The sequence below is a fragment of the Scylla paramamosain genome, chromosome 21, assembly GCF_035594125.1.
Source record: "Scylla paramamosain isolate STU-SP2022 chromosome 21, ASM3559412v1, whole genome shotgun sequence".
NCBI classification, from domain to species: Eukaryota; Metazoa; Arthropoda; class Malacostraca; order Decapoda; family Portunidae; genus Scylla; species Scylla paramamosain.
The window spans coordinates 15932286-15943644 of NC_087171.1; the positions used below are offsets into that span (position 1 = coordinate 15932286).

General features: G+C 41.4%; 1 protein-coding gene across 9 annotated transcripts in view; it reads left to right on the top strand.

Annotated features, from left to right (window-relative positions):
• LOC135111118 (transcription elongation regulator 1-like) overlaps positions 1-11359 on the top strand; it is a 24451-nt gene continuing 13092 nt past the window's right edge. For 4 of the 9 annotated variants that reach the window (XR_010273561.1, XM_064024090.1, XM_064024089.1 and 1 more), the window contains exons 1-14: positions 3-182; positions 1188-1494; positions 3092-3244; positions 4646-4756; positions 5464-5619; positions 5755-6103; positions 6612-7009; positions 7163-7442; positions 7708-7881; positions 8030-8165; positions 8359-8551; positions 9000-9140; positions 9365-9465; positions 10734-10992. Coding sequence is in view for 8 of the 9 variants with exons in the window: in XM_064024090.1 (XP_063880160.1) it covers positions 55-182; positions 1188-1494; positions 3092-3244; positions 4646-4756; positions 5464-5619; positions 5755-6103; positions 6612-7009; positions 7163-7442; positions 7708-7881; positions 8030-8165; positions 8359-8551; positions 9000-9140; positions 9365-9465; positions 10734-10992 (2886 nt within the window). In the remaining variant the exon portion in view is untranslated. Of the gene's footprint in view, positions 183-1187; positions 1495-3091; positions 3245-4645; positions 4757-5463; positions 5620-5754; positions 6104-6611; positions 7010-7162; positions 7443-7707; positions 7882-8029; positions 8166-8358; positions 8552-8999; positions 9141-9364; positions 9466-10733; positions 10993-11359 lie in introns of all 9 variants that reach the window. The other 5 variants (XM_064024088.1, XM_064024094.1, XM_064024091.1 and 2 more) reach the window with 4 other exon arrangements.

Below are 11359 nucleotides of genomic sequence, written 5' to 3' on the forward strand. Positions count from 1 at the left end.
GGTGGCAACAGTGGGCGCTGCCTCGAGGACGCCATCAGGCATTACTTCATCGAGATGTCGGAAGAAATTGACGGGCCCGATAAAATTAACTCCGCCCCTGGGGAAGGTGGAAATGCCGACGTGGACAATGACGGAGGGTCGGGGCCACCCATGTCCATGCGAGGAGGACGAGGGGGCTTCAGGTGAGGCAGGGACAGGTGATGTGTGTGGGTAGTGGTGTGAGCCCATCATTGTATTCCTGCCTCAAGGTTGTTGGCGAGGCTGTGTGTATTGACCCTGCAGGCTGTGGTATGTGTCAGGCCTGTAGAGGTGACGAGGCGTGTATGTGTGGTTTGTGGTGTGTGGTATATGTGTGTGTGTGCGTGTGTGGTAAGAGGACAAAGGGGAAGATAAGCGGGCGGGACAGCAAGCAACCCTTCAACCACCGGCGGCTGCCTCACGCACGCATGCACTTTTAATCAGCAGTGGAGGGATGTAAATTTGCTTATGAAATAATTGAGTGTAATTTGCCTAAAGATTTTCAGGTATTAAGAAAAGTCACGCGGCTTTATTTCCTTTTTTTTTTTTTTTTTTTTTTTCCTGCTCCCACATCCAGCAATGTTGGGGACTTGGTGGGAAAGCTGAGTTTTCGGGTGGTGAAAGCTAAAGTAGAGCCAAACACCGCCTCCTACCACCAAAAATAAGAAAAAAACCACGCGGTTTATTGTGCACAAGCCAGGGTAAATCTTACCAATTGCGGTTTCTTATCTTAGTATTCTATTGCCGCCCCTTTCCAGGACAAGCAAGCTTGGGGACCTGGTGGGAAAGCGGGATTTTAGGGTGGGGGAGGACAAAATAGACCAAATTTGACATTCATGTTGAAGTCTAAGGACGAAGCGCCATAATTTGCAAACGGGAAATTTTATGCCTAATCTCACTTTACCTAACGTAATCTTACTTGCGGGGGTTTGCCCTGACTGGACACCCCCATTCCTTAAGGTCACAAACCTAACCCCCACACACGTTATACAGTGGATATTTATTAACAGATGTGTATAATTTAGCTGCTCTATGAGGAGTTGCTATTGGTAAGATTATCCTTAAATTATTTTCATAAATATTATATTTATACTTCTTTTTTGCATTTTTGATGTGATGGCACACAGCGAAGATTCTTTTCCACAGCTTACCAAGGATTGACTTTTCAGGGGTCGAGGAAGAGGTTTTGGTCCAATGGGACCCATGGGTCCAATGGGACCAATGGGGCCAATGGGGCCAAGAGGACCAGGGGGTCCTGGAGGGCCAGGAGGGCCAGGGCCTGGAGGTCCAAGATTTAGGGGTCGAGGTGGACCAGGATTTCGTCCTCCACCTCCAGGATTCAGAGGCCCACCTCCGTTTGGGCCACGGGGACCAAGGTTTGGGCCCCGAGGGCCTCCCCCACCCTTTGACCCTAACTGGGGACCAATGCCTCCCCCACCACCAGGCATGGGAGGCCCCATGGGTCCACCAGGCATGGTAAGTCACCATACTTAACTCATCATTGCCCCTTTGCCTGCCTGTAAATATTTGTATTAAACTCCATCCCATCACTTATATTAACTTTATCTTTTATTTACTTATTTGTTTTATATTTTGAACTTAAAATAGAATTGAGTAATTTGTGAAAATACAATTCATTTGATCACTGAGATCTAACAGGCTGAGAAATGCCTGTGGTTTTCTTCTTAGTTTCCTGACAGTGGCAGCATCTGACCAGAACACTGGAACACATTACGTTCAGTTATTTTGTTATATTCCGTAAGCTCTTTGTGAGCCTTAGTGGACCATGTTCAAGCCACAAGCCATAAGTATGTATTATATTGAACAAAATAACACACAAGTACATCAAAATACAGGGCTTCCTCAATACACAATTAAGTTAATATCAATTATTTATGAATTCGTAAAATTCTCAAGTGGAAGGCATTCCTCTGGTGTTGTGTGAAAATGCCTGTGATGGGTCGGCTTTGCCCATACTCTGATACTTGTATTTGTTGTGGCTCCCAAATGTTCTGCGCCCCCCATTATTAACATTATCCTAACCATTAGCACAAATTCCTCATCTGTCCACATCCATTATCAAAAAGACTGGTCAGTATACACAAATATTTGTGTAGAGTGTATTGCTGTATGCTGGAGACACTTGTCCAGTGAAGAATACTGTTTGCAGGCTAAAGCAGGTAGAAATGAGCTTGAAAAAGTGGATACATAATGCATCACTGAACTACATAACTTGGGGAAGGAAGATCACAGAGAACTGAGGAAGAGGTAGACTGGGGTGGTGTAGGCAGAGAGGGTGGTGGAGAGTGACAGGATGAAAAGAATTGATATTAAAAGTATATATAAGAATGCTTGGATTAATTGACCCGGGAGGACTTCGGAGATCTAGTAGTGCAGAGAATCTGGAAACTGCTTACCATGGCAAGTTATTATTAGGTATGGAACCTTTCAAAATATAATGATAGGAAGTATATCAGGACACAAGGACATTCCACTGGTGTTAAGTCACATACAGTGGTGGGTTATGTTATGTACTCCAATAATATTTACAAATCCATTTATTCATAAGGAGTCCAGAAACCAAATACTTGTGCATATTGAGGATGCTCTCTCCATTGTACTTGTGCATCAGTTTGGCTTTGAATCTCTCTCAATTTTGAAAAGATATGTAGTCACAGCATAATTCCCAGCTGATTCCTTCATAATTGGCAATAAAGGCTGTATGAGATGTGGTCAGCCCAGCAAGTGAGTATAACTCGTCTCCTCCAATCTCCATGCTGCTTCCCACAACCTTTCTCCCTGTACTGGATGCAGGCTCCAGGGAGGATGGATGTGGCACAGTGTGAGTGGAGGATGTAGGGAACATGTGGGGTGTGAGGGTGGTGGAGAAGCATTACTACGACTCTTTTGAATACGTTCTTTTCATTGTTCACCCTATTTACAATGGATTTCATGAAGAGCAGAGAGCTTTTTTCTTGTGCATCATCCTCTTCTTCTTCTTCCTACATCACAGTGGAGTGCTCTGCAGCTCTAGGTGGTGTAGAACGTGAAGAGCGATGATGTTTCTTTCTAGGCCTGCCTCGAGGCGGCCGTTGAGCTCAGCGAGGGAAACGTCACAGGCCTTCATAATCCTCTGATGATGATGATGATGACTCTGTTTGGTAATCCTGGTCTTCAGGATGTTCAGCAGACTCAGGGGAGTCAACCCAAGACAACTCAGTCTCAGGTTCGTAAGCCAATGCCAGCTCAGAAGCATCCTCAGAAGTCAGAGGAGGTTATCTGCACATCATGCTGACGTCATAGCTATGTGATAACTGAGGTACCTCTCCATGAGATACAGGAGCACGGCTCAGCTCTGAGTGTTGCCAGGACATAGGTCGAGAAATGCTTGAAGCAAGCCACTTGAACTACAAATGAGACAATAGGAATTACTTATTCTGGAATAACTAAGTGATAACTGAGGCACCCCTCTGTGACAAACAGGAGCATGGTGTGACTAGAGTTCTGCCAGAAGATAGGTCGAGAAGTGATTGGAACTTGTAATTATCAGTCTACAAGAATTGAACATGATGCCATAGGAATTTTTCTTGAAAATGAATATGCAAGTCATCGTCAACACTGCGGTTTCACTCCGAATGGCTTTATACATCATTGACCCTCAGCAAGTTGAAATGCCCCTCTGTACATTTTTTGAGCATTGCTGCTAAGAGAACAGTAGTTGTAAATGCATAATGATTGAAAAGTATTGCTTCTCCAGCATCACATAAAAGAAACATTTTATTCCATTTCTGTTATAGGTTATGCTGCGATCTAGTGCTACATTGCTGATTTTAACCCCATTTTGTGTAAATCTTGTATTTTAAAGTAATTTTCTTTAATTTGGAGAGTCCACAAATTGGTTTTGAAGGGTCAAGAGTGGAGAGTTTAGTGACCAGTTTGTCATTCAGAATTTTTCTTAATCTTATCAAGTGCAGACCTAAGTCAGAGAGTGCCTGCATGGTGTTCCCAAGCAGTCATCCTTCCAGTTATTAACCAGGGCCAGCACTGATGATGTTTTGACTGGATATGATTTTTGTACCCTTTGTGCTGCATTTGATCTTAACTACTAAATAAAATGAAAAAAATGCATAATTTGCAAAAAAAAATTTGCTTGATTGAAATTTTTGGTGTAGTGTAGTTTGATGGTGTTCCTGGGAACTCCCTCAGGGATTGCCATGACAGATGAGTCTCCACTTGTACCTGTCTATGCACGTCATCCTTGTACACCAGTCATCTCATTCTTCCATGCTTTCTTCCATATACTAAAACACATCCCCCATTATACAGGGGAGATAACCCTCTCATGCTTTGAGCATCAATGTGTTGTATAATTGAAATTTTGTCTTAAAACTCAAGTAAACATTGTGGTTGATCTAGAAAATTATTTTTTGAATGCCACCTGCATTTGCAGAAGGCATGATGGAAAAAACTCTGATATTGCAACCTTCAATGAGAATTGACAATGAAAAGGAATCCTTTAATGTTACTTGAGATGTACAGGTGTTGTTTTAATAGAATCTCATTTACCTTTAAGTCTATGTACTATTGGATCTTATTTTACACTTAAATTATTATTTTTTTTTTACAGCCCCCTATGGGACCAATGGGCCCAATGGGTCCAATGGGTCATCCTGGACCATGGGGGCCAATGGGTCCACCTGGACCAGGTGGACCACCTAACCAACAACCCAACCAGAATGTAAGTGTCTTGTTTGTCTTTTATATGTATTTGATAATGAATTGTTGTGTGTATTCATCTCCATATCTCAGTACAAACATTGTGTACTTGGTAGCTATTTGTGTAGATTTAGAGAGCTAGCTTTAAAACTTTTCACCTCCCTCATTGTTATATATCATAGAATTCATTTTTCTATTTTATTAATTTATTTATTTATTGAATAACACCCAAACCACTTAATACATTTAGGTTCATATGGATATTTATGACAGTGTTTGGTTGAAGTGTGAGTGTGGTGAATTCTGATGATGTAGTAGATTCTGAATCTGCTGCTGTTTGTAGATGTACTATTTTGGCAAGTGATTCAGAGGAGGGATTGAGATAGCTGCTAAAAGGGTGTGTAACAGGAAGACGTGAATGAAACTAGAACAAAGTGATGAAATGTGTGAAAGGGTAGATAGTAGGAAGATGAATGTGGTGTTGACTGTTGTGTTGCTTGTGAAGATAGATTATTTTGATTATCAATTACCACATGTTACTAGGAATGGAGGAATAGAAGGTGAGGGCAGAAGTGAGCGTTTACTTGTAGATTGCTTAGAATAAATGCAAGAAGGTTGTATGAAAGTATCATGGACATAGTGACTGCACTTCACTTCTACTCCTATACCAATCATTGTATATATGAAGTTTTCAAGGCTTATTTTTATTTGCTTTGCTTTACATTTCAGCAACAAAATTCTCTTGGAGGCATGGACTTGAGTGGTGAGATCTGGGTGGAGACGAAGACAGGGGAAGGAAAGTCCTACTATTACAATGCTCGAACCAGAGAAACCACTTGGACCAAACCTGAAGGAGATGGTGTCAAAATCCTGACACAACAAGAGGTATGTGTAGAGAGTATTGTCACCATAAATTTGCTTTCATTATCTGAATGTCAGCTGAAGAAGAAAGATTTTGAAAGCTTTTTTAGCTACTTTAGGTATTTTTATTGAAATACTGTACTTCATCTTTCTGTCTAGGTTGAAGCCATGGCTCAGGCTGCAGGTGTAACACCTCCTAGTCAAGGAGGTGGAGGAGGAGGTGGAGGGCCCCCAACCTCCAGTGGTAGTGGTGGCAACACTGGCAGCAATAACCAGGGACCAGGAGGAGGAAGTGGTAGTGGTCCCCCCAACCAAGAGAATGGTGACAAAGACGATGGTGATGATGAAGGGTCTGGGGGCTGGCAGGGACCCCAAGGGCAGTGGGGACCACCTGGAGTGGGTATGGGTCCTCCCCCTGGTGGACCTCCATTTGGAATGCCCCCTGGTGGTCCTTTTCCTGGAGGGCCAGGGGGACCTCCTCCATATGGTGTTCCACCTGGGCCTCCTGGTAAGCTCTGAAAAAATGTGTGTGTGTCTAGATTTGACACCTGCTTCTAATAATCCCACCCGTGATAGAAAAATAAGATTATTTCATTCTTTGCTTTCCTTACTTACACTCTTTTACCCTCTCATTCTCCTTTTCATTCTTTTCTTTCAAATGCTTCAGTACTGTTCCCATTTCACTAGAGATTGTCTTCATGCATGCACTACATTTATCTTACTTGTATATATTGTTTTGTTCATTAGCAATCTGCCTTTTTTCAGTTAAACCATCTTAGAATCCTGTGATATGTTGTTTTCTAGAATAGTTGCCATTATTTGGTTTAACAGACTAAGAAGAGATCTATAGAATAGCTAGACAGATATTGTGACTGTAGGAATTAAAGCTTTGGGAATGAATGATGTATTAAGGATTATGGGAGAGTAAATGTTAAGAATGCCTGAAGTGAGCATTTTGTTTAATTGTGCTGTGGACATCCAATATTGAGTTATTGATTGATATTTAATGTGTTCAGGTTTTGGACCTGGGCCTGGGCCAGGGTGGAATGGTTACCCAGGACATGGAATGCCTCCTGGGCCTCCTATGGGTCCTCCAGGCTGGGGAATGCCTCCTCCAGGGATGGGAAATATGTCCCAGGGTGGTCTTATGGGGGATCAGCAGCAGCAGCAACAACAGCAGCAGCAGCAACAACAGCAGCAGCAACAACAGCAGCAGCAGCAGCAGCAACAGCAGCAGCAGCAGCAGCAGCAGCAACAGCAGCAGCAGCAACCACAGCAACAACCCCCTCAGCAGCAGCAGCAGCAACAACCACCACAGCAGCAGCAGCAACAACCCCCTCAACAACAGCAGCAGCAGCAGCCACCAGGAGCCCAGCAGCAGCAGCATGAAGCAGAGCCAATGTCAGGACCAGATGTAAGTAGTTTGTGTCAGCCGGCTGTTGTTTAAAGGTTTGCCTTACATCCACTAGCTGATTTTTTCACATTAGATCACTGGAATTTATAATGATTTTATTTAAGTATGAATGCATTTTATGAAGACACGAGATTGGCACATTTTATCCAACAGGGAAGCAGCAACACTCCTGGTATGAGCAGCAGTAATGGTGGTGTAAGTGACAGTACAGTGAGCACAGTGACCAGTGCTGTAGTGGTGGCAAGCAGCACCACAGTGGTGACCCAAGGGGCACCTTCATCTTCAGTTGATGACTCTAACTTAGACCCAGAGTTGGTGGCTCAAGCTGCCTTTTGGACAGAGCACAAGGCTCCTAATGGAAAAAATTATTATTATAATTCTAAGACGCAGGAGAGTGTCTGGGACAAGCCTCAAGCTATGAAGGATTTAGAAGGTAGGTGAATCTTTTCTCGATCTCTATATATACTGTTGTAATACAGTAAAGTTTTAATATGAAGATTATCATACTATCATATATTAGAGGAGAATGCAGAAAAATTGAACTAACAAGGTTGCTTTGCTTCTGCTTTCTTGTCCTTTAAAAACTAAAGTTTCATGAGAGATGTCTCCAGCCTTCATCCAATTTATATATTGATGTGAAAGAAACGTGTTTTTAAATTTTTTTGTTTCATAGTGTAACATCTACAAATTTTCTGCAGCTGCAAGATTAGCATTAGCTCAAGGCATCAGTCTCTCAGTAAACAGTGGGCCAGGAGCTCCTGGCACTGAGACAGAAAATTCCCAAGAGGGCAGCACCACAAAAGTGAATGGGGAAGACTCGGCCTCCTCTGATGACAAGCAGACCTCAATGGAGGTTGACAATGATGATTCAAAGTTATGTTAATTATCTGCACACAATTTTAGTATCAATGCTACAAAGGAAAGTTTAAAAAGCCCTTTAATAATATTGAATTGCTGTTGGTCTTTACTAAGAGGCATTCAAGAAGTTTTAGTAATACTGTATTTTGATACTCTTATTACAGGATGGAGAAATGGAGGACCAAAAGGCTCAACAGGATCTCAGTCGCCCTGTCTCATCACAGCCAGTCTCGGGCACCCCTTGGTGTGTAGTGTGGACTGGTGATGGAAGAGTGTTCTTCTACAACCCAACAACAAAGTGAGTGCCAGAGTGTATGTGTTTGTGTTCTCTAGGATTATGTCAGATCACAACTTCCCAATCTGTGGCTGGTCTGAAAAAAAAAAAAAAATGGCTTAAAGTTTACGATGTGACAGGTTTATTGAACAAATGAGTGTAATTACTACTGAGTTTCACCTTATTTAGTATTTAAAATTTTGTGTTTTTCTTACAGAACATCTGTGTGGGAGAAACCTGCAGATTTAGTAGAACGTGCAGATGTTGAGAAAATGGTCACCACGCCTCCAGCTGAAGTTGTAGGTTTGAAGAACAAAGCTGAGGAACCCTCCAAGGATGAACCTCTCTCCAAAAAGCCAAGGACTGAGGCAACCATGACGGTGACAAGTCCAGCCTCAACAGTTCTGAGTGTTAGTAGTTTCACTGAAATTTTTGAGCCTTGTAGTAATTTCTGTGTTATTGTCACTCTATATTTTCTGTTTGAGTCTCTAAATGATAAGATACAAGATCCATTCTGACACATGGCATGTGTCAGCCTTCAATGTTAACCATATGAAGTTTGTTTCAATTTACTTCAATGAACGATCTGATTTTGGGTTACCATTCTTTTCGTAGAACTTTGTTGAACACTTATAGATGCAATTTAATCAATAAATTGAATTTTGTTAATAGCTACAGTATTTTCATCATAAATATATATTTCTTAACTATTCTCTCTCTCTCTCTCTCTCTCTCTCTCTCTCTCTCTCTCTCTCTCTCTCTCTCTCTCTCTCTCTCTCTCTCTCTCTCTCTCTCTCTCTCTCTCTCATATATGAGCTGCTCAATATTATGATGGAAAACAATATAAATATGTTTCAGCATGTAAAGGAGGAAGTTAAGAGGATTGATATAGGAAAGGAAGCTGCCATAGAAGCTGAGGTGAAAGCGGCCCGAGAGCGTGCTATTGTTCCACTGGAGATTCGCATGAAGCAGTTCCGGGACCTTCTAGCAGAGAAAGGGGTTGGTTGTACTGCTTTATTTCTTTATATAATCAAAATAAAATCTGGCATCTGATTGTATAGAAAATGTGTGTTAATCCATCTTCAGTGGGATGGCTTATCTTGTCTCACTGTATGACTAGAATGACAGGGGAGAGATTTGTGGTCCCTTTGCTGTCTCAAGTGAAAATCTTTGACATGTTTCGTCTTATTTGATAAATGGGTAAATTACAAAATATTTTCCAGGTTTCTGCATTTAGTTCTTGGGAAAAGGAGCTCTCCAAGATAGTGTTTGATTCTCGCTATCTTCTGCTCACATCCCGTGAGAGAAAGCAGGTATTTGAGAAGTAAGTGTGATTTTTCTTTCTCCTCTCATTGGTTGATTTATATGGCATTTGAGGTCAAAGACTGTCCTGATTCACATCATCATCATTGGGGAGCAGGTATTTCATTTAAAATACTTTTAATGGAAATGGTGAATTCCTCTTTATAAAGATTTGTCTTGATTCACATCATCATCATCATTGGGGAGCAGGTATTTCATTTAAAGTACTTTTAATAGAAATGTTGAATTCCTCTTTATAAAGATTTCTCATTTTTCAACCAGATATTTGCAGAATTATGTGTAGTAACTGGTAACCATTTCTGCATGAAAAGCAAATTTTTGTAACTTGGAGCTATGATATGTTAAATTTTACTAGGGGAAATTTATTTATATTTGATTTTTTGCTTGGAAATTATTTATTTTTTTGTATTTAACCCTGACACGGCTGCGATCGCTTATGTAATCAAGCATCACCCGTCCCGTGACACTGATTGCTCATGTAATCATGAATTTTCTCGGCTACTGTTTTGAATTTTTGCGGTGTTCCTTGGTTCAGTACTGTTCTGGGGACTGCTGGCAACTTAGTGACTACATCACGAGGCCATCACATTGCATGACAACGCTCTCACATCAGATTTTGTGAAAAAGTGGGAGATATCTGGCAGCCTATCCTGACCCGCCGGGTAGAAATGTACCCTGAATGTCATAGAAAACATAACAGGGGAGATTAAATTGTTAAATCATTATAGTTTATTACCTGAGAGAGAGAGAGAGAGAGAGAGAGAGAGAGAGAGAGAGAGAGAGAGAGAGAGAGAGAGAGAGAGAGAGAGAGATGCACCCTGAGTATCATAGAAAACATAACAGGGGAGACTAAATTATGTTATATTATTATAGTTTATTACCTGAGAGAGAGAGAGAGAGAGAGAGAGAGAGAGAGAGAAAACGGGGCTAGTGTAAGGAGGATCCCACGTGCCAGTCACTCCACTTGACGTGTCACATTTTTCCCGCGCTTTTGAAAAGGCAGGAAACTTTTAGGGTTGTTCTTTGCTCTAATTATTTTTATATACCACTTTGAAACTTCTGTAATTCTTCAAATTAGAATTTTTGCCATCCATGACATACTATTGGAAATACATTTTCCCTTATACGGCATTGGTTAAATTAGCAGCTCTGTACAAGATTTCAGTAAATATGAATTGGCAGTTTAAGGGTTAATTTCTGCAGTTTTCTATTTACTTCATGCATTATCTTGTGTATAGTTGAAAGTTTGACACCCATCCTTCTGTGTAGATATGTAAAGGAGCGTGCTGAGGAGGAACGTCGTGAGAAGAGAAACAAGCTGAAGGAGCGCAAGGAGGAGTTCCGGAAGCTGCTGGAAGAAGCCGGGCTGAACGGGAAATCATCTTTCAGCGACTTTGCCGCCAAGTACAGCAAGGACGACCGTTTCCGCAACATTGAGAAAATGCGAGAGAGGGAGAGCCTGTTTGATGAGTTCCTGTTGGAGGTGCGCCGCCGAGAGAAAGAAGAAAAGGCTGCCAAGCGTGAACAGGTAAGCTCACTGTCCTTTCAGATTAAGGGTGGCTGTGAGGGAGGGGTGCACACACACATAGATTCCTTTACTTGGGGAAATTGCTTCATTGGCATGAGGTATTTTTGCTGTATGATTTATTAATTCATGAGAGATTGATTTCTGTTTAGAAGTATTATTTGAATGTGATCTATTAAACATCAATGGAGATAATCACATACAAGTACATACTTAATTTACTGATGTTTAAAAATAATTTGTGTGTGATACAGGACTAAATTTAGATAGAATTTGTTCCAGAATAATAAATCTTGCCTTGCTGTTGAGATGGCCATTTGTGTGATATTGTTTTTATCTTCTTTTTTCTCTTTTCATTTGTATTACATGA